At 43.0% G+C, this 22,138-nt stretch overlaps 1 protein-coding gene across 4 annotated transcripts in view; it reads right to left on the reverse strand.

Moving 5' to 3' along the window:
- Mylk (myosin light chain kinase) overlaps positions 1-22,138 on the reverse strand; it is a 248,001-nt gene that overhangs the window by 104,078 nt on the left and 121,785 nt on the right. For all 4 annotated transcript variants that reach the window (XM_013515195.1, XM_013515193.1, XM_013515194.1 and 1 more), the window contains 7 exons: positions 15,499-15,547; positions 13,939-14,104; positions 12,980-13,145; positions 10,892-10,910; positions 9,231-9,751; positions 8,508-8,714; positions 2,883-3,017 (listed from right to left, as the gene is read on the reverse strand). In XM_013515195.1, coding sequence (XP_013370649.1) covers positions 2,883-3,017; positions 8,508-8,714; positions 9,231-9,751; positions 10,892-10,910; positions 12,980-13,145; positions 13,939-14,104; positions 15,499-15,547 — 1,263 coding nt within the window. The remainder of the gene's footprint in view (positions 1-2,882; positions 3,018-8,507; positions 8,715-9,230; positions 9,752-10,891; positions 10,911-12,979; positions 13,146-13,938; positions 14,105-15,498; positions 15,548-22,138) is intronic.

Here is a 22,138-nt window from a genome sequence, read left to right on the forward strand (position 1 = left end):
CTCGCCCAGGCCCATGGTGGACAAGGCTGGGGCTGGAAACACAAAGGGAAAGGATTCTGGAGGAATCTGGAAGGCAGGCGGGAAAGAGACACAGATCTGGGCAATCTGTGTTAAGTAAAATAGTCTCCATTCCATATTCTCAACTTCACAGAATTCAGTGCCTGGAAAGAATCTTACAGAGTCCTTTGGCCCCTGGCCCAGGTTCTGGCAGAGCAGACCTTGCCCAGACTGAACATGTGGCTCCCAGCTCCTTTTAGGTGTCTCCAGAAACAAAGATTCCCTCTTCCATTGTGGATATTTATCAGAAAGCACCCCAGTTTTTCAATTAGTTTTATTTCTCCTGTGCAGTTAGGTGCATCTCAGCATCATGGAAAAGACAACTATAGGGAAGGAAGAATGACCGGTCTTCTATGAGAAGTCCTTGATCTTTGATTAAAGTCCTGCATGCAGATAGAAATGCTTACAGGGAACTTTAGTAGTTTCCTTAACATTATATGTTCCTGAGATTTTATCACTCCGGGACATGACCTTTTATTTCTAGGGGGAAAAAAAATGATCTCATTACTGCAGACTCTGGCGTTAGAGCAGGAATGTGTCCGTTTGCCACATAGGAAGCAACTGTCAGTCCCTTTCCTTGCCAGGCCCTGCGGTCCTGGTTTGCACTTCATAAACTCGGGGGTGGGTGGTAGGGAGGGAGACAGTACAGAAAGAAATGCTCTGCCCGCAATGCAGTGTTTTCTTCTGCACATAGCAACGCTTCATGTCTCCGCAACAGTCTGGCAAGAGGCAGCCACGCACACGCCACGGCTGGAGGGAAGATGGACTTCCCAACCCACCGCACTCTATGAAATGAAGCAGGGTGGGAAAAGGCAGGGGCTGGGGTCCTGCCACGGAAGGGCCTGGATATGGCTCCTTGCTTTTATTCTTTGTGACAATGACATCCCCAAAACCTCTTCCTTGAAATCACCAGCACATTCCCTGACTGTCGTCAGTGAGCCTCTGCAGTCCAAACGTGCACTGGCAAGCTCTGTGAGAGCTCTCCACTTATTGGAGTGAAATTCATTTCAGCCCCACAACCAGGGAGGAAATGGAGGCTCCCCAAAAAGAGCTGTGGGTTCAGGGCACTTCAAATCTGGGAGTCTTGAAACTCAGCAGGGACACTGGGTTGGACCAGAGCTGAAACCAAGGAAACCCAATTTGAACATGACCGCCCTCTAGTGGGAAGGGTGACCTACCAAGGATTCAGCCCTGAGGAGTGTAAACCAGGATACAAACTAAACCACAGCCCTTGGACTGAATCTGGCCTGTTTCTGGAGAACTTACCAGCTAAGAGTAATTTTTACATATTTTAAATGGCTGAAAATAGTGAAAAGAGGAAAATTTCAAGACACATGAAAACTACACCGAATTCACATTTCAGTGATCATAAATAAAGCTTTATTATGACACAGCCATACTCATTCATTCAAATACTGTCTATGCTATTTTTAAGCTGTGATGATGGAGTGGAGGAGCTGTCACAGAGGCTGAGTGACTGCAGAAGCTGAAGAGATTTACTATCTGACCCTTCAGAGGAATGGGTGTTCACCCTTGCTCTAGACCAGTGATGGTGAACCTTTTAGAGCATTCAGTGAAAATTAATAGTTCACTGTGGCACACATGCCATAGATTTATCACCACTTTTCTACACTCTGAGCTGGGCAGGGAAGCCCTGAGCCAGAAGGGAAACCCTTCCTCAGGTACATGATTAGTCCTTGTGTCCATACCCTGCTCTCACTGCAAGGAAAAGAAGGAAAAGGGGGCTGTGTCTTTTAATAATCCCAGGCCCTTATAAGAGTTCTGTCCTTACCTGAGGTGTGGCAGGAAGACAGACCTCAGTTCTCACTTAACTACCCAAAATGACTATATGGTAAGGGTACACAGCACCCTCCCACTCAAAGCATGAGCAAACTATACCAACATGGAAGGTTCACAGACAATGTGGCATGCGCAAGGACACACCTGGGGAGTGTATGGTGCACAAGTCATGGCTGCTGTCGCTGAGGAGCATATTTTATCAACAGGAAAGCTGGCTGAGATCCTGAACCTTCTCTCTTCCTGTTCCCCACCCATACTGAAGCAAGTACCAAAGAGATGAAGTGGGTGCCCCAGGTCCCCCATTTACTGCTCTGTGGTAGAAAAGGACCAGCATCCCGGGCCTCCTGACTCTCAGTGGATGCTTGTCCATTCTCCCCAATGCAGGCCCTGCCCAGGCTCATCCATTGAATGGATTGTCCTGTTATCAAATCAGAGTTGTTGTACACTTTTGAAATTGAAAGATTTTTTTTAAAAAGAGAAGGGTGATAATATTTGGTGATCAATTTTCTTCAAAGGACTTACTTGGCTAAGAACCAGAAAAGAGTTGGCATGCTTTTATAGGATTATAATTAACATAACAAAGAATTACTAGTCTGTGAACCTCACAAGCACCTACCATTAAGTAAAAGGCAAGATTCCTTGAACAACTTCTAGTGGGGCTCATTAAATTGTTCATGTACATGTTTATGTATTGACTGAACAAATACTTAATGAGGACCTGTTCTGAGTCTGACCAGAGGAAGACGTTAAATTGCTCATGCATCTACCTGTCAAGGATCTAACTGACCACTTTATATATTTGATTTCAAAGCCAGTACCCTGCAAGGCCAGTGACAGTACTGACACCATGCAGATGAAGATACAAGGTTCTGGAAGTTTGCAAACATGCCCAGCCAGCTGGCAGCAGACTTGATTCCTGCGTTTTCTGCGCCCTGTGCTCCTAAAGGGTACATGGTGCAAAGTGAGATGTGAGAATTAAGGCAGGGTCAAAGGGCTTGAGGGGTTGGGTGAGGCAGGGGACTCACCATTGAGTAGCCAAGTGATTTGGGGCACTGGGCTCCCCTGCACGGAGCACTGCAGCACAAAATCCTGGCCCTCAATGACCGTGCAGTCCTTCAGGACACTGGAGAAGGAGGGAGCCACCTTCATGGCAGCCGGCTCTGTGAGGATGAAAGAACAGACAGTCATCTCAGACCACTACTTGCCCAACGTGGTGACTGACTGGAGCTACCTCAGGCCTCACAGGCTGACAGCACGCTGCCCTCAGCACCAGGCTTCCTCCATAGCCTACCTGTGCCCTTTCTACCTTCATGCTTAGGAAGCAGCAGCCCCAGGCACCCGGAGCTCAAGGCAGACTACCTGGCAGGGGCCTCCCATGGTCACAAGGCCCCCTAGTTCAGGGGTGTGCAGGACCAGGGGGCCTTTTCCTCACTGTGGCTCAGGCATCTCCTGTCTGCTTGTGGCATTTGCTTTCCTGGGGCATCCTGAGATATCCCCTTCGCTCCTGCTTGTTGTAACTCTACTTTCTAGCATCTCTTCTCTTCTCCTGCATGTCCTACCAGTGACCACACAGTCTTGTTACTGCATTTTTACTTGTCAACACCACAGGACCACAATAGGGATATTTTAATTTTAAATTATTTTGATTATTTTTCCAGTTCCATGAAATGAAATGAAATGAAATGAAATGAAATGAAATGAAATGAAATAAAATGACAAAGATTCACATGTGTTTGATTTTCCAAGTGTGGTTTGTGCCTCCACCCAGGTCAAGGGTTCAGAATGGCTGGGGCCTGGGAACATGAGTGAATTCCCATGCATATAAAAAAAAAAAAACCCAGAGAAAACTCAAGTAAATAACCTATTTTGAATCTCAAGGTTCTAGAAAAAGAAGAGCAAGTTAAACCCAAAGCTCATATGGGAAAGGAGATTACAAAGATTAGAGCAGAAATTAATGCAACTGAGACTAAGAAAACAACACAAAGAATCAGGGAGCTTCCAGGAAGATGCTGGAGTGGTGAGCAGCAGAGAAACAGCTTCTCTGAGATTTGGAGTCCAGACCCTGGAATATAGCAACATGAGTAAGAGAAGGAGGAAAATGGACCCAGAAATGATCTGAAGTGAGAACTGAAGCCCACAGGGAGAGCAGGGAGAGAGCCTTCAGCATAGAAGAGGGACATGGAAAGAGGCACTTTCTCTCTGAGTCCTAGTTTACTGCATGGGAAGAGCAGCTCAAAACTGCAAATGCACAGTGACTACTGGTGACCCTAGCAGGCTCCATGGAGAAAAGTACCAGTAGAAGGGAGCAGTAGATGCTGCAAACTGCAGTGGCTGGTGAGCTTTTCTGGTTTAGATATCTCCTAGAAGAGGGCAATTGGCCAATCACCACTTTGGAAAGGGGCCAAATGAACTTAAAACTCAGAGAAGCTTCAGGTTGGCTTCATCTAGCAGCTCCCAGTGTCAGAGTGAGGTACAGCCAACTTCAAGCTAGCAGGAGGTCAGGGAGTGGAGGTCAAGCCTGTAGGAGGGAGGCACCCAGAGCGTTGCAGGGTAAACAGCTTTTGTTCCAGCCTCATAGCCAGAAACCAGAAGTAGCCTAAACTTCAGTGGAACTAAAGGTATAGGTTTGCTGGGATTATCCACTACCCCATAATAATTCTACTGCTGGCTTGCTGGGATTAATCAACACAGAGCTGGGTTCTGTTTGCCCCCTCTGTCTGCCAGTGACAGCTGAGACAAGTGCTAAAGCAGACTTTTTCTCCTTCTTTTCTTCCTTTCTTTACTCCCCTCAACCCTTTTTCTTGTGTGTTCTTATTATTTTTATAAGTGTAAATATTGTTTCTAGTTTTTTAAATTTTTGGTTTTTTTCTGTTTTTATTGTTATTCTTGTTTCTGGTTCTTCTTTTTCCTTCTGTCTTCTTTACTACTTTCCCAAAGCTTGCATAATCTTCCATTGTCCTCCAGCCTTGCTCCTAATCTCTTTCTCTTCTTTTATTTCTCTATTTTTACCCTAACCTTTTAAAAGTTTTCTCCCCTGAGGGGAAAATTGCCATACTGAGAAGATATTTTCTGTATACAATTTTCTGGTTTGTTTTAGATTTTGTTATATAGCTGCAAATCTTGTCCATATATTAAAGGTGGCAAATTAAAAGTTACCACTATTTGTCATTTTCTAGGCTGTCTTTGACACTATTGTTATTGCTGATTGTACTACTCTTGCCAAGGTGACATAATTATTCTAATTAGTTGTTCCTTGTATGCCAAGACTGAGATTGCCTGAAGGTCATAAACAATACTATAGGGTAGTGCCAAAGAACCAGGGACTAGGACAAAGAGGCAGGAATTTCTCATTCACAATAAATTGAAGAGGTAGGATCTTGCAAAAGACACAAAATCCAAAAGCCACTTATACCTGGAAGACACCTCTGAGAAACAGTAATTTAAGATTCTGGATACTAGCAATAAAGCTACCTACCATAAGCAATTTATAACCATCAACTCAGGAATTAAACTAAAAGAAAATAGAATGAGAAGACACAAAAACAAGATGCAACCCCAGACTTCCAGCTTGTCAAAGTCAAACCCAGGGGGCAATGAGGTGGAACAATTCAAAAGCCACCCATCTTGTGTCTCTGAAGTGGTAACAATGAAAGTAACAAAGCAGATGAATGAGGCTATAGGAAAAAATCAAAGGAAAAATAATTTCTCAGATAACTACAGAAACAATGACCACAATAAAGGACATGGAGGACATAGTGAATCTAGAGTAGATACAGATAAAAAGTAAAGGAATTTAGGAAAATGATGGAAACCATGAATGTCCAACATAGTAAAGAAATGGAATCCATAGACAGGTTCAAACAGATATCCAGGAGATTAAAAATTCCATTGAAATATATGAAGTAGAATAACCAATTTGAAGACAGATGATCAGATCTAGAAGACAGGATTGAGGTTAGTGATCATAAAAAGTAAGATTTCTTAAAAATAGCAAGGGTCCATGAAAAATCAATCCAACAGAGGCTAGATGATGCATAGAAGAGTAACACAAGATTCACTGGAGTCAATGACAAAGGAGGAGATAGCACAAATGATATAAAAAAACCTGTTCACAGAAGCAACAGCAGAAAATTTCCCAAGCAAGGAAAGAGAATTTGACACACACTAAGTGAGGCATATGGAACTCCAAATAACCCTGATTAAAAAAAATCTACGAGAAATTTAGAGAAGATCTGACGCCACTACTCCTTAAACTCTTTAATGAAATTGAAAAGGAAGCAGTGTTCCCAAACTGGAAGCAAGCATTACCCTGATAGCAAAAGCAGATAAGGATCCAACCAGAAAAGAGAACTACAGGCCAACCTCCCTAATGAACACAAAGGCAAAAATCTTGAATAAGAAACTGGCAAGCAGAGTACAGCAAATCATCAAGAAGATTATATACCATAACCAAGTAGAATTCATTCCAGGAATGCAGGGATGGTTCAATATATGCAAATCAAAAAATATAATACACTATATTAACAGAGCCAAGGATAAAAACCACATGATCATCTCAATAGCTGTAGAAAGAGCTTTGACCAAGTCCAACACACATTCTTGATAAAAACCCTACAGAAAATTGGAATAGATGGTCTTCATCTCAATCTGATAAAAGCCGTTTATGACAAACCAACAACTAACTATTATGTTTAGCATTTAGTATTGCATAAATGAACAAAAACTGAAAGCTTTCACTCTAAAATCAGGAACAAGGCAGGGATACCCCCTATCACCACTCTTACTCAATATAATTCTGGAAACATCTAGAGCAATTACACTAGAGAAAGAAATAAAATGAATAAAGATCAGAAAGGAAGAAGTTAAATTATCATTATTTGTGGATGACATGGTATTCTACACAGAAGACCCAAAATCACCAAAAGACTTCTAGATTTAATAACCAAATATAGTAGCATAGCTGGACACAAAGTCAACACTCAAAAGTCAGTAACATTCCTGCACATAAATAAACTCATTGAGACACAAATTAGGGAATCCATATCTTTCACAATAGAATAAAAAATACTTAGGAATTAATCTAGTGAAGGAAGTAAAAGACTTTTATATTGAAAATTATAGTACTCTGAAGAAGGAGATTGAAGAGCATATAAAAAAATGGAAAGACATTCCCTGTTCTTGGATAAGCAGAATCAATACAGTGAAAATAGGCACACTTCCCAAAACTATTACACAGATTTAATACATTCCAAATCAAAATACCAATAGCATACTTCAAAAAACTGGAGAAAATAATCCTAAAGTTCATATGGAACCAGAAGACACCAAGAATAGCAAAAATAATTCTTAACAACAAGGGCAAGGCAGGGGGCATCACAATTCCTGATTTGAAGTTATACTGGAAAGCTACCATGACAAAAACAGCACCATACTAGCAGGAAAAAATAGACCTGAGTATCAGTGGAACAGAATAGAAGACGCAGAAACAATCCTAAACTCACTCAGAAGGGGCCAAGCAATGTTGAGACTCCATCTTACTCCAGAAAGAACAGCTGTCATCAAGAAATCATCCAGTAACAAATGCTGGTGAGGCTATGGGGAAAAAGGAACTCTTTGCTATTGTTGGTGGGAATGTAAATTAGTACAATCACTATGAAAATCAGTATGGGCACTCCTCAAAAAACTAAAACTAAACTTTGGGGCTGGGGATTTAGCTCAGCGGCAAAAGCGCCTGCCTGGCAAGCACAAGGTCGTGAGTTCGGTTCCCGGTACCGGAGAAAAACAAAACAAAAAAAAAAAACAAAAAAAAAACCACAAAAACTAAAACTAGAGGTTCCATTTGACCCAGCTGTCCCCTTCCTCGGTATCTTCCTGAAGGAGTTAAAAGCATCATATCACAGTGATATATGCATAACTATGTTTATAGCAGCCCAATTTATAATAGCTAAATCTTGGAAATGGTCCATATGCCCATCAAAAGATCCATGGATAAAGAAAATGTATTTACAGTGGACCCCTTAAATTCACAGGGGTTACATTCCTAGAGTTCCTACTAATTGTGAAAAATCACAACTTGAGAAACGGTCAGAAAAATACCTATACACGCCCACTTTTATAGTTTAAACCCTAAATATGCCATATGTCCTGCTGTGCAATTTCATTTAATAAAATATTGTATTAATAAAACCTTTGACAGTGCAGGGTGTTTTGGTGGCATCTTAGAGATCCTAAGGCTTTAAGAATAACAAAACAGAGAACATTTGAGATACTACACACAGTACAGCAACCTGTTTTGATGCAGGAATGTTGGTGCATCTGTAGAGATGGGTTACAGGGCAGCAGCCAATCAACAGCCCGAACTGAATAATACTCTCAGATTGCCTACTTGCAAACCTGCCAAAAAAATGAGCTGGGAATGTAGCTCAGTGCCAAGGCTCTGGGTTCAATGCCCAGCATAAACAAACAAGCAAACAAACAAAACCAACAACAACAACAACAGAAACCTCCCACCAGGAGCAATATATTAGGCTTTGGCAAGTAGGTGGGAATGATGTTCCGCTGGAGCCTTTGGAAGCACAGCTTAGGAGCTGAAGCAATTGCAACATGTGAAGCACCCCTGAGAAGCTGGGGTCTGGGAGGGATGCACTTACTTTCCACTCGGAGGGTCCAGCTGCAGGACACCTGGCCTCGGCTGTTGGAAGCTGTGCAGCTGTACCGTCCACTGTCTCTGGTCCGGGCTCTCAGAAGGCAGAAGTAATAGGATCCCCCATCCTCATAAACTTCAGTGGTGCCTTCTCTTGTCCGCACAGGCATGCCTTCCAGGAACCAGGCCACTTCAGGTTTCGGGAACCCTGAAACTATAGGCAGGTGAAGAACATGAGGCCCTCTGTCCGAGGGAGGCACACTGTGCTTTCCAAGTGGGAGAAACTGCTCGGGCGGGGTGGGGCTCCTTCCCACTCCCGCTACTTCCTTAACCTGACCTCACCCTCCAAGAGAATAAAGATGAGTCAAAGTCCTGGGGAAGGGGAATGTGAGTGGGATGGTTGGCCAAGGCCAGGAAGAGGAAGAGAGAGGAGGAAATGGCCATTGGTGTTCTGATGATGGCAATGGTGAGGGTCATGTTCCTTCTAGGGTGGTACAAATTAGGGCACAGGGCTGATGCTGCACTTTACAAGCAACAACAGACCAATGTTGTTGTCTCTCCAGAATGAAGGCCTTTTCTAGATTAAGTCCTCCTGAAGGGAAGACCCCTGGAAGACGCCATTGTGTGGGACTCATGAAGGGAGTGGGTGGATATAGGAGGTGCTGAAGCAGTGGAGTGGCCATTAAGGGCCTGGCTTCTGGGAGCCGGGAACTTCACCAGCTCTACTCACCATCACACCTGAACTTGACTGCTTCATGTTCACAGACTTCCAGGCTTTGGGGCTTGCTCTCAAACTGGGGCAATGTTGACTCTCTCTGGCTCTCCATGGGGGTTTTCCGAGTGGCAACTGTGCTCACAACTTCTGGGCTTTCCAGGCCAGACCATCTGGTGGGGAGGGTGCTTGGCCGGGCAGCAGCTGGTCTCTTCTTCTCTTCTCCGGAAAGAGACAGAGCCCCCACGGCTGGTGCTCTGGGTTCTGCCTGGACTTTTGAGGCCTGCAGAGTGATGGTGCTGGGAGTCTTCTGTAGAAGGGGAGTCTGTAGGACCTTTCTGGGGGAGTCCCCACATAGCTCTGGTTTAGGCTCATGTGATGGGCTGTTTGCGACCCAGGCCAGAGAGCCACTTTTGTGTAGGCTAGTCTTACTTCCGGCCATTGTCTCCATGCTGTCCAGTTTCAGCCCCTTTGTGATTCCATTGGTCACCTCCCTCCTGATGTCTGCATTGGGGGCCTTTGTTCCTCTCACAAAGGACCTGAGGTGTGGTGGTGGGTATGGAGGGAGGAGAAGGGACAGAGTGATCATCTGGTTACTCACAAACATTCTGCTCAGAAGCACAGATTGCAGGGCTCACAAAAGCTTACAGATTAGGGGCAAGCAAGAGCAGAAGCTTTTCTCTACAGTTTGCTCAGTGTCTTGAGTCAGAGCTCCGGGGCTCTTCTCGATGCTTCTCTGTCCTTATCTCCATCCAGAGTGACATTTATCTGCACTTCTGTTCTCAAGGCACCCAGCTGGCACCCCCTGCTCTCACAGCCCCCCTCTAATCCAATCCTACTCAGCAAGTGTAGTTAATCTTTCAAAGACATAAATTATAATACTTGAAGCCCCACAGTTTTCCACATGCTTTCCACTCTCTTAAGATTAAAATAGTCTTGTAAGATGACCTTAAGTGAGCTGGCTCCAGCTCCCTGTGGGCCCTCAGAAGACACTGTCACATTGTCTGTGCCACACCAGTGGCCCTCTGGGCCCCACAGGCCCTCTCCTTTCAGAGCTCACACACGCTGTTCCTTCCATTTGGAACACATTCTCTTTGGTTTTTTCTTTGCCTGATAAAATTACAATTCATAGGTATGAGCTCAAATATGGAGTCTGCAGAAAGGGTTCTCCTAGCCTTGAAATCTGAATTAGTGTCTCTGTCATTCTTCATTACAGACAGGTCACAAGAGTAAGTATGCATCTGTGTAACTGTGTAAGCTCTGCTCACAGTAGACAGCTGGCTCACCCTGTGTATCAAGGCCTAGTTCTGGACCTCACATACAGGAGAGAAAGTGCCTCAGACTACGGGCTGAGCGAGCCTGAGGCTTGTGGCCTGGTGTGTGTAAAGTCTTCCCAAGCATGGCTAACTTGGGGCTACAGAGAAAGATGGCAGCATGGAATTTTCAAGGGTCTTGATACTGACAGCAAGCTTCATTCAGAACTGGAGGGCATACTGGAAAGGAGAACAAAGCAGACCATCCCAACTAAAAGCACCCTAAATAAAAACACCCCTAAACTCAGTCAAATCTTCCCTGCTACATGATGACTTGGAAAATTCAGGGCATTTTTTCATGACTCCCTCCTTTCCTTGCAAAGATATCTCAAGGTGGAAAATAAGAATCACAAAGCCTAGACATACCTGCTGGCACTGTCCAAACCTGGAAGAAGAGGGGACAAAGAGACAGTTAGTGGAATATTTTATATGCCTAGAGGAGAAAATGACAAGGTATCATCCCTTCCTTTTACTACAGAGTTTTCAACTGTGCCACGACAGTCCCACCCAGTTCACTGCTTGCAGCCTTGCTGGTGCTGAACCTCTTTGGTTGGTCTGAGAAATTCTCAGCCCTGGAGAGACCGTTCAGGTGTTCAGGGTGGCCCTCCATGGCTTCTGACAGGGGCTGGAGTTTCTGGGCAAGAATCTCTTCCTCTTCACTCAACAGAAGAAGCAAAAGTCAAGGGAGGGACAAACTAACACAATCCATCTACTGAAAATTTCAGACCCAAACACTTAAATGTATCTGTAGCCTTCAAAAACAGACCCCTTGAAGTGTTCAGTCTGGACAAATACATGCTTTACAAACATATGAAGTATAATTTTATTCTGTTCTTTCAAGAAAAATAGATGATATATTATTTTCCTGCGATGTTCTTTTTTAACTTTATCTCAGAAAATTAAAAAAATATACAACAGTAGAGAGAAAGATATCACAAACCTTCAAAGCTATCAGCAAGTCTATGGACACAGCAACATTCCCCAGGCCTATCTATCCTTTTTTGTCTTGTTTTGTTGGTATGTTAAGTCCCTGAGTTATGAACATTTGAGTTGTGAGCTTTCACAGGTATGACTGGACCTTGCATTATGAACATTCATAAGATGCGAACAAATCACAGAAGTAGCTTATGTGTCTGCTCGACTTTGTCACAGTTATGCTGCTGTGTGTTTACTGTACAGTGTGATAGTGTGCAGTAATTGTGTGTGTTTGTTTTTTATGATTTACATTGTATATTCGTGCTAAAGGTGTATAAGACTCACTTTGTCAGACTTATGAACGAATCTAACTTATGAACATTCTCCCAGAATGGACCTCATTCATAAATCAGGGGTTTACTATACTTTACAACAAATCTCAGGCAACATATCATTCTGTTACTAAGTGCATTTTAAAACTCAAGGCTGGGTAAGTGAAGGAACACTGGTTGGAATCCTGCTCCAGATGCCTGATGGCAAGTCCTCACCTGCAGGGAGATGTGAAGTCACATTATTTGATCAGAACCAGGATTTATTGTTTTAAGGGTTCCACTGGAATAGAACATATACCAGTATGCACTGTGTATAGAATGAGTCAGGACTGTTTCATGAAAATTGTCTCAATTAAATGTATCTATATATGCACATGTGTTCTGGGTTGCAATGTAAAATAAATTTCTTTCTGTGGATTATGAAAAACACTTGAGCCAAAAAAAAGGTAAATGCAGAAAGGTGACACAGTTTCTGAGAAAGGAAGGAGATGCAAAGGAGAAAAGTCATAGAAGGAAAGAGGAAAGAGAGGAGGAAAGAGTGAAGTCACTTCCCTTCCTGAGCCTCAAGCTACAGCTCATTTCTGTGACCAATACAGTCTGTGACCACTGGAAATCATGTCCAGTGCCGTGACATTCAGCGCCCTCCCCATGTGCATGCTGTGGCTTCCCCAGGCTGCACTGGGGGCAACTGAGAGGAGCATATGGAGGATACATGTTCAGAGAGACACCGAAGGAAACACCGACAATGTATGATGACCCAAGCGCGAGACAGGCAACTGTGAGAAGGATGCTAACCAGTGTGGTGGGAAGAACATGGGAATCCTGGATGGAACGAGTTAAGTTGAGGGCACACTGGGTTTGAAGGACAGAGTGTGGATAATAAACTAAATTTAGGTAGGGATGATGGCAAGAAATCAGCAACATCCACTCCTTCAATCAATGAAGGTACAAATAAGGTGTGTGAGCAAGAAGGAAGGACTGAAGACAGGGCTGGGGTCAAGTGTAGGGTCAGAAAGAGCAATGAACTCTTTGCTCTTTTTCTAGAGCCAGATTCATTGGCTCTTTCTCTAGAGGCCAGGTCAGCACTGCTGGCCCAATCTACTTCTTTCTTGTCAAACCCCCCCCCCCAGAAGAGCACATGGGTAAGTAAGGAACAAACATCCTGTAGGACACCAGGAAGGGGTCCCTCTGCACCATACCTCCATACCTGGGATGGAGAGCTCTGCCGACATGGAGGCCTTTCCTGACCCATTCACCACCATGCACGTGTACATGCCCACATCATCCTGGGTGACCTCATGGATTTCCAGGACCTGCATCCCATTCTTCTCTGACATAGACACACGGGCGCTCGGCTGCAGTGGGACATTTCCCTGTGGATGGCAATAGGGTAGCTTCAGCACAGAAGTCTGTTCACCTTTTGGCACTATCTGCCTTCTGCTAGTCCTGTGGGACAGATCTCTGCTCTGGGCTGTCACACTCAGAGGACAGGCTAGACCAGCTGAGCATCCTGCTTTGAGGTCTATGTATAGGAGGTTGTTTTGGGTCCAGCTTAGAGCAGATGCCTGGGAAATGTTTCAAAGGAGCCTGAACTTGAGATAGGAAATCCTGAATTCCTAACTTCAGTTCCTTGCTTCTCCCTTGCCTGTTTCAGATGTTTCTCACTATCCTGCCCATCATCACCCTGTCTCATTGCCTCTTCCACCTCTCTTCACTTCCCCAGCCCTGAATGATTGCTAAAGCACTTCTGCCTGGAGTATCCCAACATTCTAAGGCAGGCAGTACTATTTCTACTTCACAGATGAAGAAACAGGGTTCCAGAGATCATATGACCTGTCCTGGGTGACATGCTTTGTGAACAGGAGCTATGGCCTTAAACTTAGCATCCTAACTTCAAACTCTACCCTCTTGAAATGTTTAGGTCTGAACTCAGAAGTTTTATGCTGTTTTCTGAGTGTGATGATTACAGGAACTCTGTGGTGTGAATAATAGAGGGAGAGAGTGCAAATGGTCAAACACAAGCATCACTATCCAACATAGAGAGAACCCTTGAGAATTACCTACTGCTAAAATCGAGGGAACTGATTAGAAAGACAGACTTCTACTCATTTAAGTGTCTAACCCTGACCTTGCAGACTTCTGAGAGCCAGGCAGACAAAACCTTACCTTGAGCCAGGTGACCTGAGGTTGGGGACGGCCAGTGACCTTGCAGGAGAATCGCCCCATTTGTCCTTCTTTGACCACCGCTCGGCCCAACTTGGTAGCAAACTTTGGTGGGCATTCGCCCCAGATGCTAGGACGAGTTTCCACTGCTGAGGCTGAAAATCTGTCCCTGGAAAGAAGTCACCAGAGAATCCAGCCCTAACAAGTTAGTCATTCAATCTCTCCACCCTATCCAAGTGCCTTAGCCTTCTCAATGCTATACCTGAAACACTTTCTCCTGCCCCCTCTGGAAACATGTGTGTCACCAAAACCTATTGCCTATACCTGCTGGGTGTGCAACTACAATTAATTTCCCTGACTCTCTTGTAGCTAGGGATACCTGAATTCTACTAAACTCTGCCAAATGCCTGGGTTTTGGACAACAGACCGTAAGTGAAAGTGTTATATGCGACTGCCAGGGTTGACTCAGGGGAAACTCCTACAAGATTATCCATGCTCTTTCTTGCCCCCTCTAGTGGCTAGATTCAGAGGCTCCAGGAGATGGGCTTAGCAAATGGAGGAAGAAACCTTGGCTCCTGGAAGAGGACATGGAAAGATCCTGATCTGCTCAAGAGCATCTGGACTGAGCTTCCCTTCACTGAAAAATAAGCTTCCTCTGTATTGAATCACTGCCTTTGGAGCTTCTCTGTGACAGCAGCTACTGTTACTTGCCTAGTCAAGTCTGGTCACTGAAACCTTCTGACTTGCCTGTGTTAGAGTCCCCTGCAGACTATGGTCATATCTCCACTTCTGCTGGAGACCACTATGAAGCTGCTCTGAGCCTGATTTAAAATTAATCAATTGGCTTTCCAAGTTTACTTGTGAGTCTGTCTATGTAGGCCCCTTGTCTGGAGATAGGCAGTGGATTTGTAGTAAGTAAAGCTCTAGGAGTCACTGGTCCCCGCTGAGGCTTGCCGTAGCCTATGAAGCCTTGATGCCTCAAAGGACAAGACAAGGCCACAGCTTAGGACCTCTGGCTTCAACCTCAATTGCCTAGATAAAGACTGTAGCCACAGGGCTCTCACTCCCAGTGGGTAAAGGCCTTCCTGGAGATAACATAGTTCTCCTAAATTAACATAATGTATTATTTGGAGAAGTTCTTGAAAGACTCCCAAAGTCCTGGTCAGATTCCCACACTTTCTTTAGTATGCCCCATCCTTTGTTTGAAAACCAAATAAATATGGCCACCCAGAGAAGTTCTCTTCTCTTAGCCTCCAGAGAATCTTGAATTCTGTTAAAGGGTTTTGAACCTCCTGGAGTCCTAAAATCATACCACTTGACTCTTTTATTTAAACCTTTGCCATGCACTTGTTTGGGAGATTGCGAGCCTGATCTGTCCTCAGTAACTGAGGGATAATATTAATGCAATGCACTTCTTTAACATTTCTACCCATGGAGGCTCCCACCCTTTAGTTGTTACAACCTAGGATACCCAAGAAGACTTACTCCATGGACCTATCCTGGTCAAGTCAGCAGGAAAAGCCAACCCAATCTTTACTCTGGCTTAGACATCACAGAACTTACCCCAGAGTTTTGGAAACAACAGGATGACCAGGCTTCTTCGCAAAACTCTCTGCCATTATGAAACAACAAGAGGGGTCAAGAGTTAGGTCTGAGCTACAGTCAGATGATTTGACAACAGGGGACAGTGGATAATGGCAGTAACAGTTCACTCTTGTGAGCATGCGCTACGTCTCCAGGGTACTAGGCTAGGTACTTCACACACATCTATCATGTGAATTTCTCATAATAACTTAATGTGGCTGGTAGTACACTATCCTCTATGTGAAATGGGTGAGAAAAATAAGATTCAGAGAATTTAAGTCACCTACGCAAGGTCATAGAGTCAGAAACAGTGCAGGAATGGGTTCTAGAACACTCAACCATTCTGCTGAGTTGGAAAGTGTCACCCTGGACCATCCATTGTGGGAATTAATTATGGGAATCCAGGACCTCTCCAGAACATGACATATTTCAAGGGAGGGAGGGAGGTGCCCACTTACATCTCTTACTGGGTTAGTTCACCACTGATACAGCACTCCACCTGAGGAAGGTCCAGCAAATAGCAAACAAATGGAGCAGGAAGGATCACTGCTGATGAACCACAGTGCAGCCAGCACCTACCCTGAATCTGTGGTGCTGCCCACTGGGCACTGCCAGGCTGGGTGAGAAGCTGATGAGTGGAAGTGCTTCCTTGTGGAAGTGCTTCCTTGGGGTAGTGCTTGTTAGGAAGCAGTTAAACAGCAAACTCAGACAGACAGCTGGGGCCAGCTTGTTTTATCCAGCTGCTGCAGCTAGGGTGGGGCAATTCACTGGGTGACCAGGAAATAATTAGTGAGTTATTTCTTTTGGCTTTCCTGTTTTTTTGGCATAGAGGGAGGTAGAGAGGACATTTTTGAGATGGTGATCCCCTAGATGTTGTTCTCTTTTTTGCCATAAGCAGGGAATGTTTACAAAACCCTATCCAAGCACATGTGGAAAGGAAAGGGCAGAGGTCACTCTCTGATGTGAGTAGGTATCTGTGATGGAGAATTTGGAGGGTGTTTACTGGAAATGGGTCAGTTTCCTTAAACTCTCACACTGATCACATTTATACAACAATGTAGGAACACAGGAGTGGAGGAGGAGAACCCCCTAAGTATTCCCTTAGCTATACCTGCAGGGTCTGAGGTTTTACCAGAACCTTCCTGAAAAGGGATTCCATAATTAAGTTGTGGCTCCATTATTGGCAGTTGCTACACACATGTCTCTGTTTAACACAACTACTTAGTGATCTGTGTCTAGTTTTCATTCCACAACATAATTTAGCTCTTGTCATTGCATTCTCTGTTCAAGGTTAGAACTTCTAAACTGATAAAAGGACAGGCCTGCTTTGGAAGGGCCTAATGGTCAAACTGCTGGGACTCTCACTGCCAGAGGAGCAGCAACTGTTCAGTTCCCCAGAAAATATTTCAGTAAGTAAAAATCATAAGCTCTAAAGATGCTCTGCTCTTGCACCAGCATCTCCCCTTCTATGACTCCATTCAAAGGAGGTGGTGCTAAAAATAGAAAAAAGTTTACAGAGCTGTGTACGTTGATCTTCTTGTAATAGATAATGGCAAAAACTGGAATTAACATATATGTCACTCAGCAGAAAGAGAATAACTGGTTAAATAAAATGTTCAATTATACTTTCTTCTGTCATGAAATTAAATTTAAGAACAGAGAAAACAGAAGCTGGAGAATGCAGCAGTTAGTAGATTCCTTGCCTAGCATGTGCAAGGCCCACCACCAACAAAAGAGTAGCCAATACACGCAGAAATGTGTTAGATAGTACCTCATTTGTTCCCAAGTGCACTCCAACTGGGTTATGATTCTCACCTATCCACTGAGCTCCAAAATGACTACCATGTTGCCAACCCTAGTGGTTAATTCTCTGACCTGTCCTCACTCAGATGTTGGTAGCATATGACATGGGGGCCCCACTTCAATGCACTTCATCTTTGAGACTCTGCTTCTATCAGGTTGCTGTCCTCCTTCCACCTCCTTTTCTATCCATCATCCAGCATTGCAGTGCCCTCAGGGTAACTCCTGGGCCCTTTCTAGCGCTAGGTAGATCCCCAGGAGGTCTCAGTTCCATAGCTTTAAGCATCACCTGAATGCTGATGACCCAAATGCCTGCAATAGTACTGCTGGGTGAACATTGAATTTGATATTTAAGAAAAAAATCGAAACTATAGGTCACTCAATTTAAGTGTCTTTCACTCATCAAAGATATCTACAACAATCCCCAGCACATTGTACGCATTCAAATTTGTGTTAAATAAATGAGTTTTATGAAATAAAAGAGCAACATATGAAATATCTATTCACTGTAATCCTAATTTGGTGAAACTAAAATACCCATGCATCAGAAAATGATTAGAAGAAAAGATTTCAAAATATTATTAATAGTGATTATTTTTTGGTGTTAGGACTCCTAATAATTTTATTCATTTATTCATCTGTATTTTCTGAAACCCATGAACACAACTGTAAACAAAAAGCACAAATCTAGTCACACAAAAAAAGAAAAAAGATAAAAGGAAAAAAGTGTAGCAGAAAAGACAGGAAGTAAATTCTGGCATGGAAACAGAATAGACAGGGCTTCTCACACACACTCTACATGACAGCAGTATCCACACAGCTGGTCTATAACACTCTCCCCTATTGTACTATTCATTGCACTCATTAATACCACTGTAGATTTGATCAATATTAGACTAATCAACTGATGAACACAAAATGGGATCTGTTCATACCATGAAATGTGACTCAGGTATACAAAGGAATGAAACACTGATAGATTTTATAGCATAGATGAACCTTGAAAAGTATGTCAAGTGAAGGAGGCCATATGCAAAGGGCCACATACTGTAAGATTCCTTCTATATGAAATGTAAATAGTTGGCAGGTCCCGGGGGAGGAGAAGGTGGGAAAGAAAAACTCAATGGGTATGGGGGTTCCACTTGGGATAATCAAGTTTTAGAATTAGATAGTGGTAATAGTTGCACAGCATTATACTTAGTGATACAGAATTGCACAATTTAAAATGGCTTTGAGGATAAATCTTACCACAATGAAAACTCTTAGAAGTCAAACATCTTAGCAAAAATGTGGCACTTCCACATAAAACCAGCAGAAGAATGTTATGTAGAGGTGCTCCTCTGTCAGAGTAAGAATAATTTATGGTACAATTCAAGGCGACACAAAAAGCAGCCAGCTACAAGTGAATGTGAGGAATGCTTTTTTAATGTGAGTTATAACCAAAGAGTTTGCATCAAAACAAAGAGAACTTGGGCTAAAATAACTACCAAAGTCTATTTATGGGGAAAAATTTTAAGTTGCAAACTGTTAGATAAGGCAAGATTAATTTTGCAAAAGTATGAAAATCTGGCAGAATAGTTAGACTGTGCTGAAAAATAAATGGAAAGGGGATTAAGGTTGAATGCCAAAATTAGAAGAGCCAGTTAAGAGAACCGGTGAAGACAGGTTCAAGTTGGCAAGGAAATGAGAAGAGCAAGACACTGAAGGAATTTTAACCACACATCTTAGATTTTTCAAGGACAAGTAAAAGAATGCTGGCAGGCTTTAGGAGTGAAAAGGTCAATAGAGGGGAGGATAGAAGTAAACCAGGGACTCTGTCAGAGGATATAGAAAGACTGAACGGAAACAACACGGGACTCAAAAAGTGAATAGTATGGTTAAGACTGTAAGGAGGAGAAATGCTTCTAAAAATGTGTGCTGAGATGATGTGTCACTCAAACCAGGACTCTCAGGCACTGAAAGAGATACAACTAACAGGGCAATAGGAGTAAACCCCAATTGTTCCAGGCAAACAGGCAAATAGTTACCTACCTTAAGGCAACTTCAAAGCATTTAAGGGTTGCTTTCAGTGGTGGCCTTCCAATCTACTAGAACAAAAGGCCACTTTTTAATGCCCTCATGCCATCTGAACTGAAGTTCATGGCTAACCATCTACACATATGATTTCAAAAAGAAAATGAACATGAAAGCTTAATTAAGATATTAAGGAAACATCAAAGGAAAATAAATTATAATCCTATGCATGTCCGTATGCAACCATTTAACCATGACTATTTCAGTATGTAAATACTCAGGCACAGAAGACAAAAGAATGCCTGGGTCACCTTCTAATGCAAGGATTTCTAATGTTTGGATTTCAAGTGGATGATCAAAAATCATGCTGTGCAAGTAAGTCCAGGCAAATGAAGTGGTAACAGTAGTCCTAGAATAAAAAAAGAAAAACATGGCAAAAAAGAAAAAAGAATTTCATTTTTCTTTGTAAAAAAGGAAGAAAATAACTTTAAAAGGAGGTAACCTAGCAAGACAAGTTAGAGACCACTGAAATGGGGAAAATAAAATAAAAAGATTACCTTAAATGTAAAACTGAAACAATTCTGTTTTATAACATGAGTAGGTAAAAAGTTATCACAGAAACCTTATGTATGTTTGAAAGTCGTACCATACCTTGAAACATAATTCAGTAAATGGTTTCAACAGCAACACAGTAATAAGGCTGTAAAGAAGTCGTGTGTTAGGATATAATCCCAAAATATACAACTCTGACACATAACCTTTTTATAACATAGATTTGTCACTGTACCCTAACTTTTTAAAAGGATATGTGAAGTGACAATAAAATCCAATGAAGTACCTACATTTAATGTATCTCTAGTAATTTAAGAATATTTGATTCTAAATGTATTGAATTTCAAGTCTCCTCTGACCTATATTTTCAGGGCAATAATGTAGTAATTGCGTTATATATATCACATTATATATATTGCATGTACAACTATATACACCATAATAAATATAAATTATATATAATATATACATTACATAATACGTGCCCAGAACAAATGTTTTAATAATTCATTCTTTTTAAGCTTCCCTTTTATCCAATGACCATTTCTTAAATTATTGGGCTTGTTTTTGTGTCAGATTGTCCTGGCAAAGACTGTAAGTAACTGGAGGAAACTCTTGCCTAGAAGCACACCCTGCACCTCAGTACTTGGCCACTAAATCCCAGCAGCTCCCTCAGCATTGCTCTGTGAGACCAAAGTGTCCCCCAAGCCTCTCCTAAGTGCCCCAAAGGGTGGGACTATCTCCACTTACAGCCACTGGCTTAGGAAAACCTCTGGAGAAATGCCTGCAATAGTACTGCTGGGTGAACGTTAAATTTGATATTTAAGAAAAAAATCGAAACTATAGGTCACTCAATTGTTCCATGTGGATAGTATTTTTGCTGAGATTTTACATCTTACCCCTCTTTGAAGCATGTTGCCTTTCTCCATGTACTCTAGCTCTTGCTATACATAGCACTTTTCCTGTTGAAGTGCTGCCTAACGCCTTATCCACAATGGAGACTGAGTCAGGATTTGGTACAGATGAGGTCACACAGATGAGATCAACAAATATTGATGAGCTCCTACTATAAGCCAGATCCACTATGGGTTAGGGCTAGTGTTAATCTCCACCACTGGGCATTTAGTAACTGACAAAAAAAAAAAAAAAAAACACATATCCTTGCCCTCATGGAACTTACAGTCTAGTGGGTAAGAAGAATATTTAAAAAACCCTTATTGCTGGGCATGGTGGTGCATGCCTGTAATCACAGCCACTCAGGAGGCTGAGGCAGGAGGATCACTATGAGTTTGAGAACAGCCTGGGCTACAAAGTGAGCTCAAGATCAGCGTGAACTGCATAGCGAGAATCTGTCTTAAAAAAAAAGAGAAAAAAAGGAAATAAAATAACATAAAATAAAATAAAAACCTTTATTTATAATTTAAACACAAGTAAGTTTGAGTACAAATACCAGTGAGAGCTGAATGCTTTGGGTCAGTACCTGACTTAGCCATGTAGAAGTGGGGTGGGCTGGAGTTCCCGAGGCAGTGAATTGAGGCCAGAGGATGAGCAGGATGTCTGGGTGGAGAAGGGGACAGGAGCAACAATGTGGGAGAAGGTTCAGCACCTTGGGAGAACCAGAAGGTCTTTGTGGCTGGAACAGAACAGGCTAGGAGGGAGCTAGAGAAGAAAAGAGCCAAAGCACAACTGCAAGGCTTAGTTGAGGATTATGAGTTTTACTTCAGAGCCAAGTGTTAATCCCTAGAGGACTCAAAGTGAAGGAATAATAAAATCCGATATGCATTTTTTAAAGGATATTTAACATAGCAGTGTGGACATTAGGGTAGAGCAGGTGTGGGAATGGGAAGACCATTGGGAGCTTGTGCAACAGGTAAGCAGTAAAGATGGAAGCAGGGCCTGGATGGTGGCAGTGGAGACACAAAGACCTGGACAAAATGAGAATGTACAGCAGATGGCATGGCAGGATCTGGTGACACGTGGAGTAGCAGTTGGGGTTAGTTGAGGTTGCCTGGCTGCCCACTTTCTAAGGAGATATGGACTATCATCTGCCAGTATCAGCTGTATTTTCTCCAAGGAACTAACATCCTAATCATGAGTGTTGAAAGGTCTCTGCCAGAGGATAACTGTCCCTCTATAAAAAGAGCTTTGTCCCATACAATCTGTTGATTCTGCAGCCTCGATCCATGTGGTAACTTGGAACTGTGCACCCCACTCTAGCTGAACGTGCCCTCGCACATTACCCTGACACTGCAAT

The sequence above is a fragment of the Chinchilla lanigera genome, unplaced genomic scaffold (genome assembly GCF_000276665.1).
Source record: "Chinchilla lanigera isolate Chin_1 unplaced genomic scaffold, ChiLan1.0 scaffold00026, whole genome shotgun sequence".
NCBI lineage: Eukaryota > Metazoa > Chordata > Mammalia > Rodentia > Chinchillidae > Chinchilla > Chinchilla lanigera.